Consider the following 25,316-nt stretch of genomic DNA (forward strand, 5'->3'; position numbering starts at 1 on the left):
GCTACGGGAGAAAAAGCTCAAGGTGCTATACATAAGGTCACTGACATCCATCCTAAGAGTCTTCAGCAAGAGACAGCTTTGTGCCATAGGGAAAAAGAAGTGGACATCATTAGAGAATCCTAATAAAACTACTATAATTACCTAAGGTATTTAGCACTTAGAGGAGCTGCTTTTATATGGCTAGCCACTGGTTCCTCAAATGCACCTGTGGAAAATACATGAAATAAGATAAAAATGAAAAAGTAATGGCCCCTTAGGATTGTTAAATAACTTTGAATCTTCCAACCAAGATTTTGGTTTGAGCAGTGAGAAAGAAAGATATTTAAGAAAAATTAAAGGGAACACATGTAACAAGGAAAAGTACTATCATGGCAACTGAAATCCTGGAACTCTGTGGAAGGAGTAAGAAAAGGAAAAAGAAAAGAGAGAACTGAGTCACTGGGAAATATAGACATTCCTAAACGATGCTGATGCCCTAGCCTAGTAAGAGTCCTAGACCCACAGGGGAGTGGCTACATTAGAGGCCGAGGCACAGGATACAGACCTAGACGAAGCTGGGTAGCCAAGTGGCTTCTGTCCTTCCTGCTGTTTAGGATTTCATTCCCTTCCCTCTCACATCTACATACCCACAGCTGCCAAGGACTCCTTTCCCCAAGGTCCTCTAACCCTGCCTTCATTTCTTCTATTCCCTCGTCCACAGCTGGTTCAGGGCAGAGACTTGGGTGGGGGAGGGGGAGGTGAGGGTGGTGGAGGAATAGAAGAGGATGTAGAAGAAAAGATAAATCCTATCTTTCCTCTTTCTTTGCATGTCTGCGGCCTCGCTAATCAGCAAATTTTCAAAACGGTTCCATATAATTTCTCCTTTATAATTCCTGTCCTCCTTCTAATCTCAGATCCATTCATTCATGGATGCATTCATTCATTTCTTCTTATCCATTCATTCCGAACACCTACCGTGTGGCAGAGCTTGCTAGATAATGGGGGAGACAACAGAGAACAAAAAACAGATAGGGTCCCTGGCCTCCAAGAGCTCTCGGGAGTGAGAGAAAGAGAGATATTAAGTACATAATCACCTCAAAAGAAATGTAAAACTGCTCCTGTGGCAAGTACTACAAAGGAGAAGTATGTGGCTCTGAGAGCCTATAACAGGAGAATTTGTCTTAGTTCCCTTAGGAAGGGATTGCTGAGCTGACCTCTAAGAAAACAGAAGGGCTTACCAGGTAAAGAGAATGGCATGTGCAAAGGCCCTGGGGCAGGTGAGAGCATGGCAAAGATGAGAGATGAGAAGAAGAGAGAGTGAAGGTGCAGCATAGTGCAAATAGAGGCTGGTGGGTAGATGAGCCGCATGGGTCATGATAGTTTTGTCTTTATCCTAATAACAATGGGGAGCCACCTAAGAACAATGGGGAGCTAGGTGTAAAGTAATTATAAACTAGCATTTTGAAAAGATCAGCATGGCTACAGTGTGGAGAACAGATTGGAAGAGGCCAGGCTAATTAAGAAGTGAGAAATGGTGGGAACTTGAATAGGGTTGGTGTGGAAATGAAGTGAGTAGACAGACTGAAGAATTGTTTAGGAAATAAAGTGAACGGGACTTAGTGGTGAGTTAGATAAGAGGGAGTGTGGAAGAGGCAGAGGTCAAAAATGGTTCCCTGACTTCTGCCTTGCACAATAGAAAACAGGGAACTCAAGAGTCAGGTTTGGGGGAGAGGGAAAAGATCATGAGTTTTGGTCATGTAGAGTTCGAGGTGCCTTTGAAATGTTCCAGAGAAAATATCAAGTAGACAATTGGATATATGAGACCAAAACTCAGTGGTCAGAACAATGTGGGAGTCTTCAGCATATTGGTTAAGTGGTCAATGAAACAGCCATCGTGAAAGAGGTCACCTAGATATGGAAGGAGAGTGTATCATGAAATGCTCAACGTGGCTTCCCACAAAATCTGGTTCTTCCTCTCACGTACAGATGACTCCCCCCCCACCCTTTGTTGGTGTAACAGACGTTTTAGTATTTTCATCAATGTGACCATTCTTTTTCTGAAAAGAGTCTGAATATAAATGGAGAAGGTGGTGGGTTACAGGAGAAAGAAGTTTTTCTAGCCATGATTTTACATCCTGCTGTGGTCCAGAGAAGGAAACCAAACACTGTCTGAAAGGAATAAATGTTGATTATAGAAAAGGAAGCAAGTGAACTGACCCCTGACCGTCTGCCACAGGGACACCTGCTCCAGTTCCCCAGAGGGAGCTCTAGTGCTCGGGAAACATGGTGATGCTTCATAGGGAGATTTTACAGCATTGTCGCTGCACAGATATTCTTCAGGCTTTTCCTCAATTAAGTGGGTTATTTTTATGAGCTGACTCAGGCTACAGTCTACCAGGTGTAGCACTGAGGTGTTTTTATGAGGTGTGTTCTCCATTCTCAAAAGCAACTTTTAGAAAACAGCCTGTTTATACATTGAGGATTTCTACGGTCAGAGGTTTGTTACTTGTGGGGTCAGAGATTCATACAGGATCCAGGGAGGCTGTAAGAATGTGGAATCACAAAGCCATAAAGGGAGTGGTCAGTAAGGTAAAGATTTGAGACTGAGATTGGCAATGTACCACTCAGTAACAAGGTTAGCAGTGCCTGTTCAGAAGCACCAGGCTGCAGGAGTGCCAGGTGGTTGAGGAAGCAGAGGTAGTAGCCTAGACCCTTATAACTCCACATGTGGTCCTAGGACCAGCAGCATCAGCATCAGAAATGCAAAATCTCAGCTAACCTAACAAATCAGAACGTGCAATTAAACAAGAGCTCTTGGTGATTCTTAAGCAGATAAAAATTTGAGAAGCACTGGTCTGGAGTGTTTCAAGAAGTGTAGCAATGGTAGGTAAGAGACAGGATAAAAGCCAGAGGAGAGGGAGAGATTGGAAATGTAAATACAAGAGAAAGAAGATCCCAAGAGAAGGAGGGCTGTGGAGAGGGCATGGGACCGAGAGAATTGATTAATTTTGGAAAAGTGGTAGGATTCTTCCTCGAATCCTGGGCGCGGACATGGCACTGCTCATCAAACCACGCTGAGGCAGCGTCCCACATGCCACAACTAGAAGAACCCACAACGAAGAATACACAACTATGTACCGGGGGGCTTTGGGGAAAAAAAGGAAAAAATAAAATCTTTAAAAAAAAAAAAAAAATGAGAAGGAGGAAGTGTAAGACCAAAGACAGATAACTGAGAAAACTCTGGATGGATGACCCAGTTCTCCAGAATAATATTGGTGGCAAAGTCAACCATTGAGGAGGAAGAGAGAGGTTTCAGGCCAAACAATACTCCATAGTTTAAAAATTCCTTTCTTTAACTCACAAGGCTCTAGTTTAAATGATATTTACTTTTGGTTAACATTTCTTTGCATTTTTTCCTGTAACTCCTTTAAATAGGTATGCATCAATGCAGGGATATTTAATAAATATTAAATACTTTAATGACCATTTACAATAAAACTTGTGCATTTCTGCAAGTAGCTTGATGAGCCATGAACTTCACTAGTGCCAACATTATATAGCATGCTGACACTATTGATCAAATAAATATCTTGGTTACAAACTGTATGAAAAAGTGAAAGAACAAAAAAAAATTAAATCTTTGCTTATAGTTTTTATGTCTGCAAAGTTTGCTAAATCAATAAAATGATCTAAAAAGTTCATCTGACAGTCAGATATATTAGTGATTTACTTCATTGGTTTTCTGATCACCATTTATCATGAAGTAAAGCATCTTCAGAATAAATGGTGGAAATGAAAAATCTGACATGCTTGCCTCTTATATAAACTAAATATTTGATTTATAAGACACAAACGAACAAACCACTATGGGCTGTCATGTTTTTCCAGTTTCTAATTTATTCAACCTCTGCTCAATATTGATCCTGACAAGCAGAGTGGCCCAAAGATAAATTTATTCACTCCACAGTTTAGTCAGGAACAAGCCAAAAATTATAGATTTTCCCAGGCAGATGATGACAGGCAGTCAGGGGGATGACAAATGGCTGTCTTTAGATTTAGCTAAGACAGTTGGGCCAGACGTTTCCGATAAAGATTGGAGCACGATGGTCAAATACAGGTTCATCAGTAGCCATTAATTGTAAAGACAGCATAGCCAGTGCTGCAGGGGCCCATAAAGGAGCTTAGGCACCACCCCTGCATGGGAAATAGAATTGGCTCTTCAGTATTTTTCAGCACTCCTCTAAGTGAGAGCATGACATGATCATTTATCAAACAGAGACTGTCCAGAAAAGTGTCTGCTCCCTTTAGTAACTTATTGAAGGGCAGGAAAGTGAAAGCATTTTATTAAAGACAGGAAGGCAATGAACAACCAGAGCATATCCAAAGGGTAATCATATTTCAGCACAGGATTAGTTTAGTCTTAAGTAAACATCCACTGGAGGGAGTATGTCGAGGGTCATTTATCAAGTGAAGAACAATTAACAAAACTCTACAGGACTCTATATAAATTTAAAGTTATTGTTATTCTCCTTTAACTTTTGGATGATGGGCATCATATTCAACACTGTACAAAAATGAAGTGCACAATCCCTTCCTTAGAGGTTTTTTAGGCTAAGAGAAACACAGTGAAACACTCACATAAAATAAGATGATTGTGGCTACATCAAGCGCTGTTGAACAAATGCTGTGGAGAGGGCATAATCCAGGGCCTAGGACTGAAGGATGAAGTTACAAGTTTTGAAGAGAGCTTTCTTCGAAGCAGTCAACTACTTGTCAGTGGGTCAGAAGCTTATTCTTCCTTACAACAATTTTTGTTCTCTGTTGATCAAAATTAAGAGAAAGGGAATTAGCTGAGGGGTGGCAGGGCAGGCAAAGAAGCAGAAAATTAACACATTTATTACTTACCTGCTTTGTTCCAGGCACTTCATATGCCACTGCAACTAATCCTAGTTATCCTCACTTTATAAACGAGAACACAGACTTGCCTAAGGTCAAACAGTAAGCAGCAATGCCAGGAAGTTCAGAATTGCCTGTATATTTTTTAAACAATTCCTTATATTTTACACATAAAATTGTTTATTTGGATACCTCAGAGTCTAGCATATTATTTCCAGAACTGGAAATACTTTTACCACTTTATGGAGGAAGATGTTGGTGTCAGGAAGATAAGGGACCTCCAGGTGCTCTGCAGGAGGTCCTGGACACCCAGCTGTCCTCATAATTATTCCCCAAAGAAAGCATATCTTCAGGTAGATGCAGGCAATTTCTGGATATTCCAAATTTGTTACCACCATGATATGACAGAGTTTTGTGGGGACTTTTAATATGTAGAAGGGAATTGCTGTCAAAGCTTCATGGTAAAAAAGATGATTTTCTGAAATCTAAGCAATAAATGCAGTCTTACTATAAACAAATTTTCTAAAAATGGAAAAATGAACTATCTAAGCAACAGTAAACATGGATTGAGGAAAGAATAAGATAGAAAGTACAAATAGGTTAAATAGATATACAAGACTGAAAGGTAGGCATCAAGCTTTGAAGATGAGGAAATGATACAGGGAATAAAAGTATCAGGCAATGCACTGTCAAGTGATTTCAGCTTTGCAATTAAGAACATGTATGATTTAATCTATAACTTATTTCCTAATTTTCCCTTATACCCTATGATAATTTTGGTCTTGGCTTGAGGAAAACAAATGTAAGAAATATAGGAATTTGCCTGCTGCTCTCCTCTGGAATTTTTGTTAATTTTGTAATCCTCACCCCCATATTCTAAAGAATAGCAATCCCCCTAGATATGTACAAGGTCACATACATGGCAGTGCTCTGCAAACCAGAAAGCTCTCCACAGAATTAGTTATCAGCATTTATTACTATTAGCAGCAAAACATCTGCTTTAAAAGAATGCTTTTGCCCTACTGAAGGTATTTTTCCTTTGGGTTTTTTAAAATTTTTTTTTGGTGAGGAAGATTGGCCCTGAGCTAACATCTGCTGCCAATCTTCCTCTATTTTATTTGTAGGATACCGCCACAGCATGGCTTGATGAGCAGTATGCAGGTCTGCGCCCAGGTCTGAACCCATGAATCCCCAGCTGCCGAAGCAGAGCACACAAACTTAACCACTACACCACGGGGCCAGCCTCATCCGTTCTTTCTTTCTTACCTATAGCCATTGAATTCTTAAAAATCAATTGAAGGCTACAGAGTAGAAAAAGAGTTTTTGCATTACTTGTTTTGAGTAATTCTTTACAGATTAAATTTATCTAATTTTTAAAATAAAAAACAGAACTTTGGAGACATATATAATAAATACTCAAAGTATATTTCACTTCCATTAAATAGCAGAAATAAAATATACATATTTTAAAAATGAGGAGGGGGAAAAAGCAAGGAAAGGAATGACAGAAAGACAGGCATTAGAGAAAAAGATAGTGACACCGGATGGAAAAAGAAACCCAAATAGGGAGAAAGAGGAGATGAAGATGGAAAACTGAGACAGCTGGTTCTTAAACGCCATTACTATGTTTTTCTCACATTCATTTGTATTGTAGACCATGGAATAACTTAAATATTCCTTGAAATATCAATTAGCTGATTTTCTTGTAAGCTATAAAAACATGCAAATGTTTATGGTATACATAAAACAAAATTGTACCCACAGTACGAATGACAACTAAAAAAGAAATCCTTATGCTCAAAAAAGAAGACAAGGAGGATATATATTAACATATTTAAAAATGTGATCTTTGGGTGATAAGCATGCAAGTGATTTTTTTTCTCCTTCTATTTTCCCCTTTGATTTTTTTCACAGATTTCTAAAATGAATATGCCTTCTTTATAAAATAAAAAGCAACTATATATTTCTTGCAATGCCAATGGACTGATTACTTACTACTCCTTAATTGCCTTAATCTGTAAACTTCCATAAAGTTCACTAAAAATAGGGCATCGTCTGCAGCATGAAGCAGCCAGAGGGGTAAAAGTGTTTTCTGAGCTGCAGGTTGGCTCCATTTAAGGAAGTGTGACAAAGAACTGTTCTGTGGCCCCCAACTCAGGACCTCACTTTTTGCCTCTTTAACTCCGTCTATTACCAGTATAGACTATTTTATCCAAAAATTATTTATTGTACACTTTCTAAGTACCTGGCACTGAGCTAGAACTCCATGAAAAGCAGTAATTACCTTTAAAAACAGTTAAATGACATGAAAGAAATATTGATAATTATGAAATACTTATGCTTTTTCTTCTCTAATTATAGGATCTGGAGTTTTTACTGAACAAGTTGATAAAGCTGTGGAAAATGGATCTAAATGGAAATCCTGTTTGTCTCAGACCAAAATACAGAGACAGACTGATATTGGTGTCCAAATCACTGGGTACACATTTACATTATTTTAATATAATTTTCTTAGAGAAAGAGACTTGGTTAACTTTTTAGTTAATTTATTAGCAAGCCTTCAGACATATAAATATGACATCTGGATCTATGAAAATGGTCAACTTCAAATTGGATATTTTTGAATAAGAGCAAAAGTTAAAACAGAAATAAAGCATGAAAAAATTTGCTGTGCAAAAATAATTAATTAAGGCATCAGATAATTCTCTAAAAAGAAAATGTAGCTGTTACCAACAAAAATGGTTAGTCATAAACACATAGAATTTGGTGACCTTTTGCCAAACTTTCACTGGCACAAATCCTCTGAAGATCCCGAGAGACTCTTTACCTCTTGGTTCTGTAGATAAAATTGATCAAGGTTTTCATTGCTTGACACTAATGGTACCCTAAGAACATATAGGAGTCCCTTTAATTTGAAAGGAGAGCAGGATGGGGAGTCCCTTTCTGAGACCTTACAAATAATAACATTCCTGAATATGCACTAAGCTGGGGGAAATGGAGCAAAGCACTTCAATAGAGACCAAGGTACACAGCATCAGAGACAGGCACTGCCCTCTCACAAAGGAGATTTGTGAGAGAATTTACTGTATCAGAACTTCTGTGACATGCTGTACTTAGGTATAAAAACCATTTCAAAGCTCATAACTCTAGTAAACCTTGATTAATCATAATGCTAGTGCAGTGGTTCTCTTCGAGGAGAGAGGGGTGGACAGAGGGCATACCAGAAAAATTCAAGGTGATTTTTCAAAATACTCATGTGAGGGTCACACCCTGCCCCGATTTTACCCCACCAGCCAAGGGTAGGGAACAGAGAATACACAGGGAGAACAGTCATGTATATTTTTAAAAAGCTCTACAGATCATTCTGCTATGCACCCGCCCCAACTCCATCTCCTCACCTCTCTGCCCACCACACACAAATGTATTCGTCTACTTACCTTAGGAAGCAAAGTAAATACAATTAATGTTTGACGATTAAGAACCTTCTGATGTTCACGGAACCATTTCTGGAAACATTTCTCATGATAGAGTACTGTAGGTAACACTGTAAAAGACGTGGAAATAAGTATACTGATTTCCAAATAAAGAGGATTTATTCAAAGTTTTTAAAAAATCTTTTCTATAACATATTTTATGATTATAAAATTAACACATACTTCTTATAGAGAATGCAGAAAATATAGAAAATAAAATAAATATCATTCATAACCCCACCATAAATCTGCTGTTAACACCTTAGCATACGTCCTTTCAGTCTTTTTCTGTCCATGCATATAGAAAATATGCATACAGGGGCCGGCCCGGTGGTGCAGCGGTGAAGTTCACATGTTCTGCTTCTTGGCGGCCCAGGGTTCACTGGTTCGGATCCCAGGTACGGACATGGCGCTGCTTGGCATGCCATGCTGTAGTAGGCGTCCCACATATAAAGTAGAGGAAGATGGGCACGATGTTAGCTCAGGGCCAGGCTTCCTCAGCAAAAAGAGGAGGACTGGCAGTACTTAACTCAGGGCTAATCTTCCTCAAAAAAAAAAAAAGAAAAGAAAAAAAGAAAATATGCATACATATAACAAATTCTCTTTGATTTTAGCTTAGCTTATTCTCATTTCCTTCTTCCTAAATGCAAAACCAAAAAACACAGAGGTAACTGAGGGCCAGGTTTACTGTTGTCCCAGTAAGAAGGACTATGGGAAGCCATTCTATGTCTTGTAACCAATAGAATGAAGTCACCAAATAGAACGAAAATCCACACATTTGGTTTACTGAGCATGAGTGGAAGCAAATTTTGTGTTGACAGCAATTCATTAAAACAACTCTCATAGGTCTCTGATCTTGTATCCCTTACCTGGCTTCCCCTCCTGAACCACTTCTATAACCTAACAACCTCAAATAAGATCTAAAAACAAGATGGAATCAGGTTTACTGAGGCATAGTCTCCTAGTCATTTCTCAGCTCTGTTTGGGACATAAACCTAAGGAAAAAGGGATTATGGTAAGAGACTTGGATTTTTTCATTTGTTATCTTTACGACAGATGTTTTAAAATATGATTGATTTACACATATCATATCCAAAAATATATTAAGAAATTATACAATTATTAATAAAACAGATCTGGAAAGATATCAACAAATATAAGTGGTTGGGAAAACTGAGCATAAGAGAATAACCTTTACTGTAAAGTTATAAGTACTAAGATGTTTGATGATAAGACATGTAGCCAATTTCTTAAAATACAATTTGGAGAGTGCTATTACTCAGTTAAAATAAGTATATGAGACAAGATATGGACACAATTTTACTTCTACAGTTTATGGTTCTAGTTTGTATTTCCAGTCTCATCACTTTATTTTTTACTTTGGGTATAACAGTAATATGGATCATATTTAAGTGGCAATGTTATACTTTCAGTAGTACAATTAATATTTTATCAGGATATTATCATTTTCCCTGTAAGAATATGATCTAAAAAGTTTTACTACATCCTTTCTACATTCTGGGATCCAGAGGAAGACATTATATGGATGATGAGAGAAAATATATATTTAATTTTAAAAACTACTATACAGCAAACTTTGTTAGAAAAGATAGTCTTTTTATTAAATGAAGGCCACCAGTATTCATATGCTTAAAAAGTTAATATAAAATATCATATAATAAGGGAGTAGTTCAATATTTTATAGTTTATCCATATCAGCCATAAAAAGTTGTATTTAAAGAAAGACATGGTAAAATGCTCACAATAAAATATTAAAAAGTAGGATGCAGAATACTCTATAAATAGAGAATTCCAATTTTATATAATATACATAAATATTCACACATACATACACAGAAAACAAAACAAGCTAAGAAATATACTAAAGTGTTATCAATGGTTTTCAATGACTACTTCTGGTTGTGAAATACAGGCAATGTTAAGTGGTTTTTTTTCCAATTTTTTTTTGATTTTCCATATATCTTACAACATACAAAAAGTTATTTGCGTAATTTAGGAAGCTCAATTTTCAAAACTTTTTTAAAGGAACAAAATGTAAAGATAGCTTAAAGCTCACTTCACAGAACCGAGAGGCTAGCTATGTGGGTTGTTCCTATTATTTTATGTCCTAGGATATAATAAGCATTATTTATGTTGTAAGTGCTTTTAAAATATCAAGTTACATATATAAAACTTCTTATTCACTTTAACATAAAATATATTTTGCTTTTTCCTAAGAATAATCATAATATTATTTAAATAAATAGATAATATTTAATTTTTGTTGAGTATGACAAAATTTTGTTTTTAAAAATAACAATATAATTTATATATGGCCCTAAAGGGACCATACATCAAATTGTTTACAATGATTATCTTTGACAGTGATGGGAAGGAGAGGTATGGATAATAATTACGGAGTCTTTTTATGTTTTTTCCATTATGTTCCAGTCGTTCATAATAAAAACATATTCTTTTTGAAGTCAGAAAAAAGTAATTAAAAATAAATAAAAGCTCAACAAAAATACAGAAGTTATGGGGCCGACCCTGTGGCATAGTGGTTAAGTTTGGCACACACTGCTTCGGTGGCCCAGGTTCGGATACTGGGCATGGGCCTACACTACTTGTCAGCCATGCCGTGGTAGCAACCCACATAGAAAATAGAGAAAGACTGGCACAGATGTTAGCTCAAGACTAATCTTCCTCACCAAAAAAAAAAAAAAGAGGTTGTGTAATAAGGTATTTTAAGAAGAAATTTATTTTAACCTATGATGTAACTTAAATTCATCTGCCCTAAATCAGAAGTATATATATTTTACCTATATATTTATATTTACATATAGTATTTTTTAACATATGTTTTTCTCTAGAATTTCTTGATGGAAAAGAAATTAAAAATATGGAAAGACAATTCCTAATGAATTGGAAAGCATCCAAAGATGCCAGGAAAATCAGCAAGAAAAGGAACAGTAAAAACGAGGAGGCAAGTAACTCATACACAAGTAAGCAGGCTGTTATTCATTAGCTGACCACTTCTACCAGCAGAGGCAATATTCTACTCAACAAAAAAAGGCAAGAAATAAGGGGTTTTTGTTTAGATTTTTTAAAATTTACTTAGTTGTGCATAAAGATAAACATAATTCCTAGTAAATATTACCTGCAATGTTTATATATGAAAATGGTAGCCACTGTCAACAAAAGCTGTTTTGGTTCATACTGAGTATGACTGTGTCAGTGATGTAAACATAGAGCCAGGAGAGTGGGGGAAAATATGTAATTTTATATCTGGCAAAAGTGCATGATATTCGTTATGTGAATAGTGAAACAACTATCAGCTATGTAAACTGTGCAACCTAAGTCACTAGTATATTGTTTAGCAACAGTACGAAAATCATATTTTTCATCATGATAGAAAATTAAAATGTATCACAACCACATCTGTGGCCTATACTCTGTGGTCTGTCCCTTCTTATGTACACACCACAATACCTGAATGTGTTGATTATAATATGCCTAAGGTTGTGCTACAAAGGACATGCCAACCTCCCTTGCCTAACTAATGCAACTAAATGTAGCTAAATGTAATGTAGAACAATTATCTTTATCATATTGGGGAGCATCCTAAAACTGACTCTTCACAGATTCTATAGTCTCCAACATTGGAATGAGCCCCTTCCTCCATTCCATGAGAGTGTTTGAATGCTAATGGTTTTGTTCCACAGCTAACAGAAGATGGGGGCATAGAAAGAGGTTAAGCCAGGGGAACAGCGAAAGGGAAACTGGAGCAGTATGGTAAGGCTTTATGCTTGGATAGCCTATCCTAGGAGCTCTGTCACTCTAGGACAAGCAGGTTGGGGTGAGGAGGAGCAGAGGTGGAAAGGCATGGAGTTCTGAGGATTCTGCCATATCGTATCCACTGAATACGAACTGTGGAAAATCATTTTGAAGAACGGGACTTTGTGAGCTGACAGTATACCCATGAGTGATACTGTGTTGGCAAGGTGAATTTCTCAACACCTGAAACCTGTAAAATGGACAGAAGGCATTTCTCCTCCTGTGTTTATCCCTGGCTGGCTGCAAAGGGTAGAACTAAACCCAGGGTAAAAATTCCAATATTTTACATATTTTCAGTATTACATCAAAGATGCCAAAGTACCTTGTTAATACTGAAGTACTCATAGAATTCAACACCAGCCCTCACCCAAAAATTGAGCCTATTCTAAACATAAGGTAGTTTCCTTTGTCTTAATAGATTTCAGAAATTCTTCTTAATTCAGGGACAATTAGACCAATTAATTTTTAATTTTTCCAGTGAAATTCAACAAAATAATAATTATAATTGCCTTAAAGTTTACAATTTTTAAAAATTACACTATTTTATTTTCTCAATAAAATCCTTATTAATCTCTTTATAATCTAGTGTGATTCCAACTAATTAACAAAAACAATCTGTAAAGCCATACAGATAACTAACAACAAACTATCTGAAAAGGAAATTAGGAAAACAATCGCATTTACAATAGCACCAAAAAGATTAAAATATCTAGGAATAAACTTAACTAAGGAGGTAAAAGAATTTTATATTGAAAACTACAAAACAGTGATGAAAGAAATTAAAACACCAACGAATGGAAAGACATCATGTGTTCATGGATTTGAAGAATTAATATTGGTAAAATTTCCATAATACCCAAAGTGACCTACAGATTCAATGTAATCCCTTTCAAAATCCCAATGGCATTTTTCACAGAAATAGAAAAAACAACTCTAAAATTCATATGGAACTACAAAACACCATAAATAGCCAAATCAACTTTGAGAAGAAAGAACAAAGCTGGAGGGAGGCATCACACTTCCTGATTTCAAAGCATATTACAAAGCTATGGCAAACAAACAACACAGTACCAGAGCCGGCCCTGGGGCGGGCGTAGTGGTTAAGTTTGTGAGCTCCACTTCCATGGCACGAGGTTTGCTGGTTCAGATCCTGGGCAGGGACACAGCACCACTCATCAAGCCATGCTGTGGTGGCATCCCACATAGAGGAACTAGAAGGACTCACAACTAGGGTAGACAACTATGTACTTTGGCTTTGGGGAGGGACAAAAAAAGGAAGATTGGCAACAGATGTTAGCTCAGGGCCAATCTTCCTCAAAAAAAAAAAATATATATATATATATATGGTACTGGCATAAGATAGACATACAGACTAATGGAACAGAATAGAGAGGTCAAAAATAAATCCACACATAAATGGTACTAACTGATCTTCAACAAGGTGCCAAGAATACACAATGGAGAAAGGATTGTCTCTTTAACAAATGTTCTTGGGAAAACTGGATTCCACGTGCAAAAGAATCAGATTGGACCCTTATCTTACAACATACACAAAAATCAACTCAAAATGGATTGAAGGCTTGAACATAAGACCCAAAACTCCTAGAAGAAAACATAGGCGAAAAGCTTCATAACATTGGTTTTGGCAATGATTTCATGGATATGTCATCAAAAGCACAGGCAAAAAAACAAAAGTAAACAAGTGGGTCTACATCAAACTAAAAAGCTTCTGCACAGCAAAGGAAACAATCAACAAAGTGAAAAGACAACCTACAGAATGGGAGAAAATATCTGCAAACCATATATCTGATAAGGGGTTAAGCTCCAAAATAGTAACAACTCAATAGTAAAAAATCCTAATAACTGGATTAAAACATTGGCTAGAGACTTAGACATATCTCCAAAGAAGATATACAGATGGCCAACAGGTTGAAAAAACGCTCAACACCCTAATCATCAGGGAAATGCAAATCAAAACCACAATGAGATATCCCATCATACTGGTCAAGATGGCTATTACCAAAAGAACAAAAGACAAGAAGTGTTGATGAGGAAGTGGAGAAATTGGAACCCTCACGCACTGTTGGTGGGAATGCAAAATGGTGCTGCCACTATGGAAAAACAATATGGCAGTGCCTCAAAAAATTAAAAATAGAACTACCATATGATCCAGCAATCCCACTTCTGGGTATTTATCAAAAGAACTGAAATCAGGATCTCAAAGATAGAGACTCCTATGTTGATGCAGTACTAGTCACAATAGCCAAGAAGTAGAAACAACCTAAATGTCCACTGACAGATGAATGGATAAAGAAAATGTAGTAAATACACACAGTAGAATAATATTCAGCCTTAAAGAAAGAATGAAATTCTTCAATAGGTGACAACATGGATGAACTTTGAAGCATTATGCTAAATGAAATAAGGTAGTCAAAGAAAGACAAATACTGCATGATTCCACTTATACGAGGTATCTAAAATAGTCAAATTCATAGAATCAGAGTGGAATGATGGTTGAAGGGGCTGGGGGAAGGAGGAAATGGGAAGTTACTAATCAACAAGCATAAAGTTTCAGTCAAGCAAGATGAATAAGCTCTAGAGATCTGCTCTACAAAGTTGTACCTATAGGCAACCACAGTCTATTGAACAGTCAGAAATTTGTTAACAGGGTAGATATCGTGTTAAGTGTTCTTACCACAATATTTTTTAAAAGTCATATAGAATGTTATAGTATGGAAGCATCATTTCATACCTTGTTGTAGTTACCATTATGATAAGCATTAACAATTTAAAATGGAAAGCACTCCAGTCTAGAAGGGAAAGAAGAAGAGACAAGGAAAGAAGAGAGCTAATATTTACTGTACCAAACATTTCAGATATTTATACATGTTATTGCATTTAATCATTACAATCTGTGGGGCAGATAATTATTATATCCATTTTGCAGATGAGAAAGCTGAGTTTTAGAAAGGTGAAATAACTTGTCTAAGGTCACAACAATAGCAGGCAGCACAGTGATTAATCAAAGTTATCTAACTTCATGAAACACTTTGGCTTCTAGTGACCACTCTAGCGATGACTGGCTGAATTGTGCTTGGCTATAAGGACAATAATGTCTTCTCTACTTAGAAAGTCACTTTGGTTTGGTGGGAATTTAGGAAAATCTGCACATGTATAAATATGTGATATGAAAACAATTTTTATAAATAAAAAAGAATTAGGGAGAAAAATTGGACAATATATTATGAAAGAACTTTGAAAATTTAAAAGTATTCAAATAAACATGATTTACTGTATTGAAAAATAGATTCTAATGTCAATTAGAAAATTATCTGAGTGTTTCTCAGGAGTACTTAGTTGTTCTCCCTTGGCTACTTGTAGACACCCTTCTCCCTCTCCTGCACATTTGCCATCCCCATCCAAACAAATGGCACAGTTCTGAGTCTCTCAGGCTTAAAACGAGTGACATCCCTGGAATACACATATATAACATGCAATAACTCTATCCTTAGGCATGTGGCCAATAACATACACTATGGTCTTTATGCAAAGACTCTGTTATTACTGCTCAAGAGAAATGGAAAGCACGAATTAAAGTCCAGAAAATATATAATGTATTTTTTAAATCTACAATACATCTTCCAGGTTTTTAGAAGAGGTAACAGGAACCTTTTAAAGATACCTCTGTACAACCAAATACATTGTTAAGTGAACAGCAATTCTTAGGAAGATAGTAATTTTTGTATTTCCTAACTTTTCACATATTTCCGATAGCCCTGTAAATTTGGACCTCTTATTGGGGATTATGGTAAGATTACAGGGATTACAACTTCAGACTTCAAGAATCTTATAACAAAAAATCTTGTCCTGGGGCCAGTCTGGTGGCATAGTGGTTAAGTTCACGCATCCTGCTCCGGTGGCCTGGGGTTCGCTGGTTTGGATCCTGGGCATGGATACACATCGCTCATCAAGCCATGCTCTTGCAGCATCCGACATACAAAATAGAGAAAGACTGGCACAGATATGTTAGCTCAGGGACAATCCGCCTCACCAAAAACAAAACAAAAACATCTTGTCCTAAATATAGGCACATAACTATATAATTCAAAACTGAAAAAAATCAAACACTTTAACAAAATCCAAAACATATTCATATCTTTTAGCATTTATTTTTGTAGTGCTTCAATGGAAACATTTATTGAGCACCTTGAACGTGCCCAGGACTATGCTAAGCATTGGGAATCAGAGGTGAATAAGGCAGTCCCCACTGCTGGAAAGGGAGGAGGATCTGTAAACAGGGAAATAACATGAAATGTTAAGTGCTGAAATAAAGGTATGAACATATTCCAAAAACTATACCTGACTAATCTACTCCCTAAAGCTTAAACACTCTGAAAAAATAAACTCAGAAGAGCAAAATTCAAGGGCAGTTAACATTTATATTAATATTGGTGTACCCATTTGACTCTGAGAGTTGACCGTAAACTTTCCTGTGTAGGTTTTTATATATGAAAGTCTGTGCAATTTTATCTTGGAATATTAATTTTTATTGGTTTTACTGTGGCTCTATTTAACATTACTTAATTCTATTTCATAAAATATAATTTTAGATAGTCCAATTCTGTTATCTGCCATGTTTACAATTTAGTTATTTCACTTCAAAGCAGAATGCTTTTAATTCTTTGCATGCTACAGGTAACTTTGAAACAATGCATCACATAGTTCCTGTTTATTACCCACAGACAAATATGACAAAACCAGTCTTTTTCTCTGCTATACAGAGATATCTTGCAAATGGAAATCCATCTCCAGAAAGCTCCCAAGAAGATAACCCTAAAATTACTGATGAGATGGGATAGGTTCTTTCAAATATTTATGAAATTTATCTTTTTTAGAGGATGGGACACCCTCACTGTCAACAGCAGAGGAAGAGAGGCCCTCTAGCTGTTTCTTAGTTCTCTGTTCTCACTTCTTCTTGGCCCAGTGCACCCCCCCCGCCCCGAAAAAAAAGCTGATTGTTGGTCTGCCCAAAAAGTCATAAAGTTGTGGTGAAAGAGTTGATTCCAGAAGAGCTGGGAGTCATAAACTAGATACACCCACTGACATAGGGCAGGTGACTCAGGAAATTCCAGAAGAGCAAGTAAAGATATCTAAATGAGCAAGGATCATATCAAAGGAGCCTGAGGCCCTGTTGATGACAGGTGGTCCACTAGTGAGTGGATGACTATAACAAGGGCATCTAGGGGCAGAAAGGAGGAGAAGCCCAGAACACTACAGAGGTAGGCTACTTTCACCACTTCTCTAAACGAAAGGTTCTTAATCTGGCATCCCTGAAGGAAACATTAGAAGTTTCATTAGCATCTCAAAAGGGTTTATGATCAAAAAATAGTTTAAGAATCACTATTCTATGGGCTGGCCCCATGGCCTAGTGGTAAAGTTCGGTGTGCCCCACTTCAGCAGCCTGGGTTCAGTTCCCAGGCAAAGACCTATACCACTTGTTGACGGCCATGCTGTGGTGGCAACCCACAAACGAAATAGAGGAAGACTGGCACAGATTTAGCTCAGAGCAGATGTTCCTCAGCAGAAAAAAAAAGAATCACTATTCTAAACTTTGAATAGACTCATAATTTAGCTCCATATGAATCAGCTAAATCATCAGTCTCCTGATGAGAAGAAAATTGATTTTTTGGTTTTAAAAGATGATATTGCTTCAATGTAAAGATAAATCATACTAGAAAATAACTTCATTTATTCATGAAACTAATAGGCACCTGATATATGCTGGACAATATGAACATAAAAACTCAAATGAGATAGTCCTGATCTCAAAGACCTTGCAACAAACTAGTTGGAGAGTCAAATATAATTACTATATAGTGTGATAAGCGCTCTGGGCATTATAACCAGACCCTAACACATCCAATAAATTATACATTAAACTTTTTTTCATTTATAATCAATACAATGATTGCTATATTGATCTTTCCAATCATATCATAGTAGTCATTACAATATAAAGAAGGGCAATAGCATATTTCATTGAGAAAGTAATCAGAGCCAGTGAACACACTTTGGAATAGATTTCCTTTTTCCAGAACTGCCTGCTGAAGGTGGGTTTGTCATGAGGCCCTCTTTGCAGGATCCAATCAAGGGATGGTGACTTAGGATTCCTTAATGGAGCTCACCAGAAGGAGACCCATGAACAACACTGCTGCACTGTGCCACCCATTCCGTAAAGAGTGGCTTAGGGTTGCCAGGATGGAGGCTTAAGGGAGAGAGGGTCCTGAGAGTCTGGAAAATGTTTCGTTTGGAGAAAGGAGAAAGGCTATGTAGGGAGTCCTAGTTTCAGTCTTGCCTCCTTTCCATTCACACATAAAAAACAGAAGCTGTGTGAGAGTTTGCTTTACTTTATAATTTTTATTTTAAGCCTATTGTCATTACCATCAAAACCTTAGCCAGTTTGTCCACAGCACCCCGATAGTTTCTTAAAAATTTACACAACTGGTGTCAATTCCACAACAGTGTTCTTGAGTTTTGTTTCTTTGCCAAGCATTTTGAAAGGTCTTGATAGTATATCATCAAGGTAGAAAATAAAACAATAAAAATGGATACAGCCTCAGAAAACAATATTGGTAAATTCTATACATTGCCACATACGCTAAGATCAGTTGTGAGCTGAGACACATACCACATATTCTACAGCACCAAGCAAAGCTCTAATCACTAGGACAGCACTGAAGAAACAACAAAAAATAATCACTCTATCCTCATTTTCCTAACTACGCACACTAAATACAAAGTTAAATACATTTTTAATTACTACATACTGCAAAGACAGGCTACCTCAAAAGAAGCCAGCAGAATAGAGGGGTTCCTGTGAGAAGAATATACAGAATGTCCTGCTTTTGCCACTGTCAGTGAAGTTGATTATGTTCAATCTTGAGTCTTCAGTTTTATAATGTGAAAAATTACATAAATATTTTGTTTTAAATGTTTTTTATTTCCTCAGGTAACATTTTCACAGAGGGCATGCCAAAATATCACCTTGGTATTGCAAAAGATTTGTCTTCTTAAATGGGGATATCAGTTCCACCTCTCTTTAATAAAAGATGACCACATATATTATGGAATTTCATTAAGCTCTTGATGTAGATTTTTAGGGTGTGCCCACTTCTAACATTTTACTAATTTAGCATAAAGCTAAGAGATAATGAGAATAAAGCTAGAAAGTCAGTAAAGAATTAAAAACAAAATATCCAGCCCAAACACAAAGAACAGATTCTTGGTTTCTAAATGTCTGATTAAAGCAACTCCTTCCCTTACTTCAAGGGGAAGAATGAGCTGGCATCAGCAGACCAGTCCCCTGTAGTCTACATTTAATATGCGAGGTGGGGAACCTGCTCAGAGGTGGAAAGGAGCTTAGAGGGCTTCTTCTAAAATGCTAAAAGTATGTGCCCCACACTCCTTTAAGGTTCTGCACGTTGGGAGCTGTGCCTGTATCCTATGTGGAACACAGTGAAGCAACATCTGTCCAATGACAGGGGAACATTTTCCACCTCCTTTATAAAAGCATGCAGTCTGTACTCATGTATATTTACACAAGCCTGCCCTTCCCTACAGGGAGGAAAAAGTCAGACTCATTGACGTTGTTTTTGACCCTCAAACTGAACCTGATACTATCAATGTACACTTTAATTAAAGATTAGTTTGAAACTATTTTTTATTTAAAGGCTGATTCTGAACAAATGCCTTCACTGTTCAATTAAAAACAATATGGTATTAAACAGGAAAATGTACACACTATTGCTTCTTTCTGTGTTTGTCACAGTAAATACTTCTGACAGATGTTTCCTCTCTTTTCAAACATGCTAGGAGGTGCTTGAGCTTTAGTAATTTTAAAAGACATTAAATGCATTTATATATTGTAAATAAGATCCACAGAGAATACTGTACAACACTGTACAATGAAAAAAGGAAATTGTTACTTGATTATTTAACTATCTTTCAAGCGTAAGCACTGTCAATAGAATCAATCCATCTCTTTTGTTAATGTCAAAATAACTTCTAGCTGGGTTAGAATGCCCTTAGTTTCAGATAATTGAGGAATATGAATCTCTGGAACCTAAAATTCACAGGAAATGTTCACTGTATGTTATTTATTTATAAAATACCTACTATCTTTAGTTAGAATATGGAAGCATTAGATTTCTTTGAGATAAAAAGTGAAAGTTAATAACAGTAAAAATAACTTGCTGTCACCACTGTTAAGGTTATGTTTGAACAGTTGTAACAACAACAGATTTCCTATGTGCTTCAAGAAGAATTTTTAAAACTTAGATAACACTTTTAGTCACAAAAGTCAGGGATGGAGGTTGGCCTGGTGGCGTAGCAGTTAAGTTAGCGTGTTCCACTTTGGTGGTACAGGGTTTGCTGGTTCGGATCCTGAGCACAGACCTACGCACCGCTTATCAAAGCCATGCTGTGGCAGGCGTCCCACATATAAAGTAGAGGAAGATGGGCGCAGATGTTAGCTCACAGCCAATCTTCCTCAGCAAAAAAGAGGAGGATTGGCAGCAGATGTTAGCTCAGAGCTAATCTTCCTCAAAACAAAAACAAACACAAAACTCTGGGATGATCTTATATTAACTCATTTGCATAGCTCTAAATGCCTTTAATTTTGCTTTGTTAAACCTAACCTCTAATTAATTTTATATGCAAAATAAACTTATATGTATCAGTAATGTAGGTATAATACTAACATTTTTATTTGCAGTTCCCAAAGAACCCTTGTGAAATTAGGATACCCTCCCTTCAAAACCAAGTAATAGTTGTAAGCAACATAACATGTTTTTAGAACAGTCTAAGCTAGCTTTTGTGACCTCTAGTCTCAACTATTAATGGCTTACTCTGTGAACAAGAGTTATGTAAGATCTAATTTAAAAGAATTATATTAGGTATTTTCCATTTTAAAATGTCTACTTTTGGGGCTGGCCCTGTGGTGTAGTGGTTAAGTTCGGCACACTCTGCTTCGGCAGCCTGGGTTCATGGGTTCGGATCCCAGGTGCAAACCTACACCACTTGTCAGCCATGCTGTGGCAGTGACCCACATATAAAGTGGAGGAAGACTGGCACAGACTTTAGCTCAGGGCTAATCTTCCTCACGAGAAAAAAGTCTACTTTGAAAGTTGAATCTTCATTACCCAAATTTTTTTCAGCTTTTTTTTGCTGAGGAAGATTTGCCCTGAGCTAAATCTGTTGCCAGTCTTCCCCTTTTTGTTGTTTGCTTGAGGAAGATTCACCCTGAGCTAACATCTGTGCCAGTCTTCCTCTGTTTTGTCTGTGGGTTGCCAACACGTAGTGTAGGTCTGCACCCCAGAACCAAACCCAGGCCTCTGAAGCAGAGCAGACCAAACTTAACCAGTAGGTCATGAGGCCAACCCCAACCAAACAAATTTTTAAAAAACAGTAGAACCCTTTGAGATAAGAACACTATCAGATCCATTTTATGGATGAGGAAAATGAGCATTGGAGAGGCCCAGTCAGAGTGGCCCAAAGTCACGCGGTTGCCATAAGACAGAGCTGGGACTTGAATCAGGTCATTGACTCCAAAGTCAAGCTCTCAACTCTTCTCCAAGGAGGTCTCAAAAACCCCTTCAGGCATAGCTAAAGTAAGTGAGGGAAGCAAGTGAAAATGTGATTGAGGTGAAGTGGAGAGCACATGTCCAACTAAAAGCAACTACAGCTATGCAGCTCCAAAACAGTGTAGCCAGGCAGACATGCTGAACTAGAGAAATCAGACTAGCTGGCAAGTGAGATATCTAGATTGTGAAATCACCTGATTTTAAAACATTGGAACAATTTCTTTTTCTTAAAAAAATATCTATTAAAATGGATAGAAAGAAAAAATCTGGTAATGCTAGCAAGGATATGGAGTAATTGGAACTCTTATGCACTACTGGTGGGAATGCAAAAATAGTACAGCCGCTTTGGAAAATAGTCTGACCTAATTTTATAAAGTTAAACATATTCTTACCACTTCTAGCAGTCCCAGTCCTAGGAATCTTCCCAAGAAACGAAAACCTATACTCACACAAAAATCTGTACCCAAATATTTACAGTGCTTTATTCACAATCACCAAAAACTGGAAGCCCCAAAGGTGTCTCAACTGGGGAATGGATTAACAAAGTGTACTACATCCATACAATGGAATACTACTCACCAATAAAAAGGAATGAACTAGTGATACACGAAACATGAATGGATCCCATAAGAATTATGCTAAACACAAGAAGCCAGACTTAAAGGCTGCACACTGGATGATTCTATGGTATTCTGGCAAAGGCAAAACTATAGAGACAGAAAACATCAGTAGTTGCCAAGGACTAGAGGTTGACTACAAAAGGTCAGCACAAGGGAATTTTGGGAGGTGATGAAATGTTGCATATCTTTATTGTGGTAGTGGTTACCTGACTGAATATGTTTATCAAAACTTGCCGAACTGTATACTCAAAAAAGTGAATTTAACTATGTAAATTATACCTTAATTTAAACAATGAAAGAAACAGGTGAAAGGTGAAAAAAACCTACCAATTATATAAAACCTACTTTTATATATATATATATAAAACAAATATTTTCTTCACTGATATGTGTGGTCATTTTCCATAATAAAGATGAGTTAAGATGAAAAATTATTTGACATATTTAGAAAAAAGACAAGTATAATTTTAAGACCTGCACCGCACTCAGTAAAATAAAATCTACAGTACTCTAAAGCCATATACTTTCTGGAAGACTAGAAAAGAACTCCAAAGACTGATACATTATGAAAATACTATTTGGATTGTTAATAGGGAGTTAAGTTAAAGTAAGCTCTTTATTAAGATAATAGATACAAAAAATGTTTTGCAAATTATGAGGAACTCTACAAATATTACGTAGAATAGTATGGTAAAGAGCACAAGTGTTAGGCTGAATCTGCCTGGCTTGAATCCTGTCTCTGCCACTTAGTAGCTGTGTGACGTGGGACAAGTTACTTAATCCCTCTAATCTTTATTTTCACAAATGTAAAATGCTCAAAAGGTTTTTGTAAAGACTGAAGAAGAAACACTGCTTTTCCATAAAGCACTTAGCACATATAAAGGGTTAAATAAGGTAATAATTTATGTGATTATGAAAATCTTAAGATTTTCTTCTTCTATTTTGAATTTAACTGCAAATACTGGTTTCTTGCAGGAACTGGGACTACTCTAGATTCATCAGAGGATTCAGAGAGGCTGCTTGGAGAGGCAGCAGATAGGACAAGGGGGTGGCTGGCGGTGGTGGGTCTTGTTACATCAGTCCCTTCTTTCCAACCTGACTGCTGGGCACCACAGCTGGCCACCGGCCGGCCCCCGTTAGCAGGGAAGAGCCTCTGTGGCTTCCCTACCTCCACCCCGCCTCCCCCAGCAACAGCAGACTCTAGAGGGCGAGGCTACAGTGAGGCGCGTGAGACGCCACGGGTGCAAAATTTAAGGCGCCTTAGGCACCTAATTTGCCTCGTTCTAGTCCTGGCCCACCTTCTCTTCGATATTCTTATTTCCACACCTCTCTCAACTCACGGATTTTCCACATTCTTCCCTATCCCAGGGGGAAAACCTTTATGTTTCTGCTTCCTTTAAAACCTGGGAAGATTCACACAGTTTGGTGACTAATCATTAGCCTTTACTACTGTTTATTGTGTCCTAGATTCTATATGTTTGCTACCTGTTTTGGATAACTTTCATTTTTGAAATAACTTACTGCTTTTTTTCCCTCTATTAATACAGGACTCTCTCTCTGAAGGAATCTGAAAGCTTGTTGACAAAAAATGACCTACGTGAACCTCCCCGCCTCCATAACCCAAAAGTAAAAGAAAATTTGTAATAAACGAGTAAATTCAGTCTTAAGTGATGTGAAACGTCTGATTTTTTAGCTTTATAGTACTAGGCAACACCATCTTTTGTGTGGTTTTAGCTTTATGCTATCTCATGACACGTATAAGAAAAACTTTTAAGTTCTTGTTTGATTTGCTTCTTTATGGAATCTGAAACACTGATTTCCACTCGCTTTATCCTCATTACATACAACTTACTGGGAAAATAAAGATGAAGATGTGCTTTCTCGTTCACCAAAAGAAAGCAATCCTTTTTGGAACCAATGGCATTTTGGTGCGCTCCTTTCTCAAGTGTAAATCTACTTAGTTACTGAAGGGGAAGGGAGACGAAAGCCTGAGGATTACTGTGATTCACTAACACACCTACGGTGTGGAACGACATTTAAACACAGGGCCACCATTACTATGTGCTACTTGGTAGGTCCAGTTCAAAAATCTACTGTAAACTACGAAATTATGTCGCATACACAAGAGCAGTTTCATCAACGACATTCTAAATTTGATATAGTCTTGACCCCAAAGAAGATTTTAAAACGTCCCGCTCTTCGAATCGCGGGCCTTGCGTCCAGGCTAAGCCGGTTCCGTCGCTGGAAGCTCGCGCGCGCACCCGGACTCGCCCTCTGCCGGCGGCGGCGGGGGCGGCCCGGGGCCCACCAGCGCAAACCACCGCAGGCGACGGAGCCAAATAATGAAACAAAGCGGGGGCCCCGCGGGGCAGCGGAGGCGGCAGGCAGGGTCCCCGGCCGGGGAGAGGCGCCCGCCGTCCCAGGGCCGTTCACTCTGGTTTGGGGCACCTCCGAAAGGAGCACAGACGGTGCGAGCAGCCAAGGGGTGCAGGCCAGCTCGTCCCGGAGTCCCGGGGCGGAGGGGCAGCTGCTTTCAGCGCTGAGGACAGCAGGAAACATTTACCTGGCGGTAGTAAAAGGGCAGCGCTTCGACGCGGCACACTCCGCAGTTCCTCACAAAAATTAAGTCACGCTCAACAAGACGGCAGCGTTCCCGCCTCAGCTCGGGCGCAAGCTGCTGCCATGAAGGCGACCGAGCTCAGACTGCGCCCGAGGCGGCACGGCGGCAGCAAAGTGAGGTAACTCGGGAGGCCAAGCTGGGGGGGGGGGTCCCAGAGCCAGAACCCCAGCTCCGGGCCGCCGCGGCCGGCAGCCCCGCGGGCGCTCGACGTACTGCGCTCGGAGTCCCGCGCCGGGGTAAACTGGACTAGGGC

The 25,316-nt window shown here is 38.0% G+C and overlaps 1 protein-coding gene and 1 long non-coding RNA gene across 12 annotated transcripts in view; one reads left to right on the plus strand and one right to left on the minus strand.

Annotated features, from left to right (window-relative positions):
• The window catches only part of PPP1R42 (protein phosphatase 1 regulatory subunit 42), a 44,246-nt gene extending 20,136 nt beyond the window's left edge, over positions 1–24,110 (plus strand). For 5 of the 11 annotated variants that reach the window (XM_070631529.1, XM_070631533.1, XM_070631527.1 and 2 more), the window contains 3 exons: positions 7,237–7,354; positions 11,219–11,420; positions 23,991–24,110. In XM_070631529.1, coding sequence (XP_070487630.1) covers positions 7,237–7,354; positions 11,219–11,373 — 273 coding nt within the window. In that variant the 3' untranslated portion in view covers positions 11,374–11,420; positions 23,991–24,110. The remainder of the gene's footprint in view (positions 1–7,236; positions 7,355–11,218; positions 11,421–23,990) is intronic. The other 6 variants (XM_070631531.1, XM_070631534.1, XM_008526685.2 and 3 more) reach the window with 3 other exon arrangements.
• On the minus strand, positions 3,859–25,283 carry LOC139085217 (uncharacterized). The gene is made up of 3 exons (XR_011543369.1): positions 25,007–25,283; positions 8,313–8,419; positions 3,859–4,797 (listed from the first exon to the last, which is right to left on the minus strand). It is a non-coding gene; the product is annotated as an uncharacterized lncRNA (long non-coding RNA).
• Positions 25,284–25,316: the final 33 nt, after the last annotated feature.

The sequence above is a fragment of the Equus przewalskii genome, chromosome 8 (assembly GCF_037783145.1).
Source record: "Equus przewalskii isolate Varuska chromosome 8, EquPr2, whole genome shotgun sequence".
NCBI classification, from domain to species: Eukaryota; Metazoa; Chordata; class Mammalia; order Perissodactyla; family Equidae; genus Equus; species Equus przewalskii.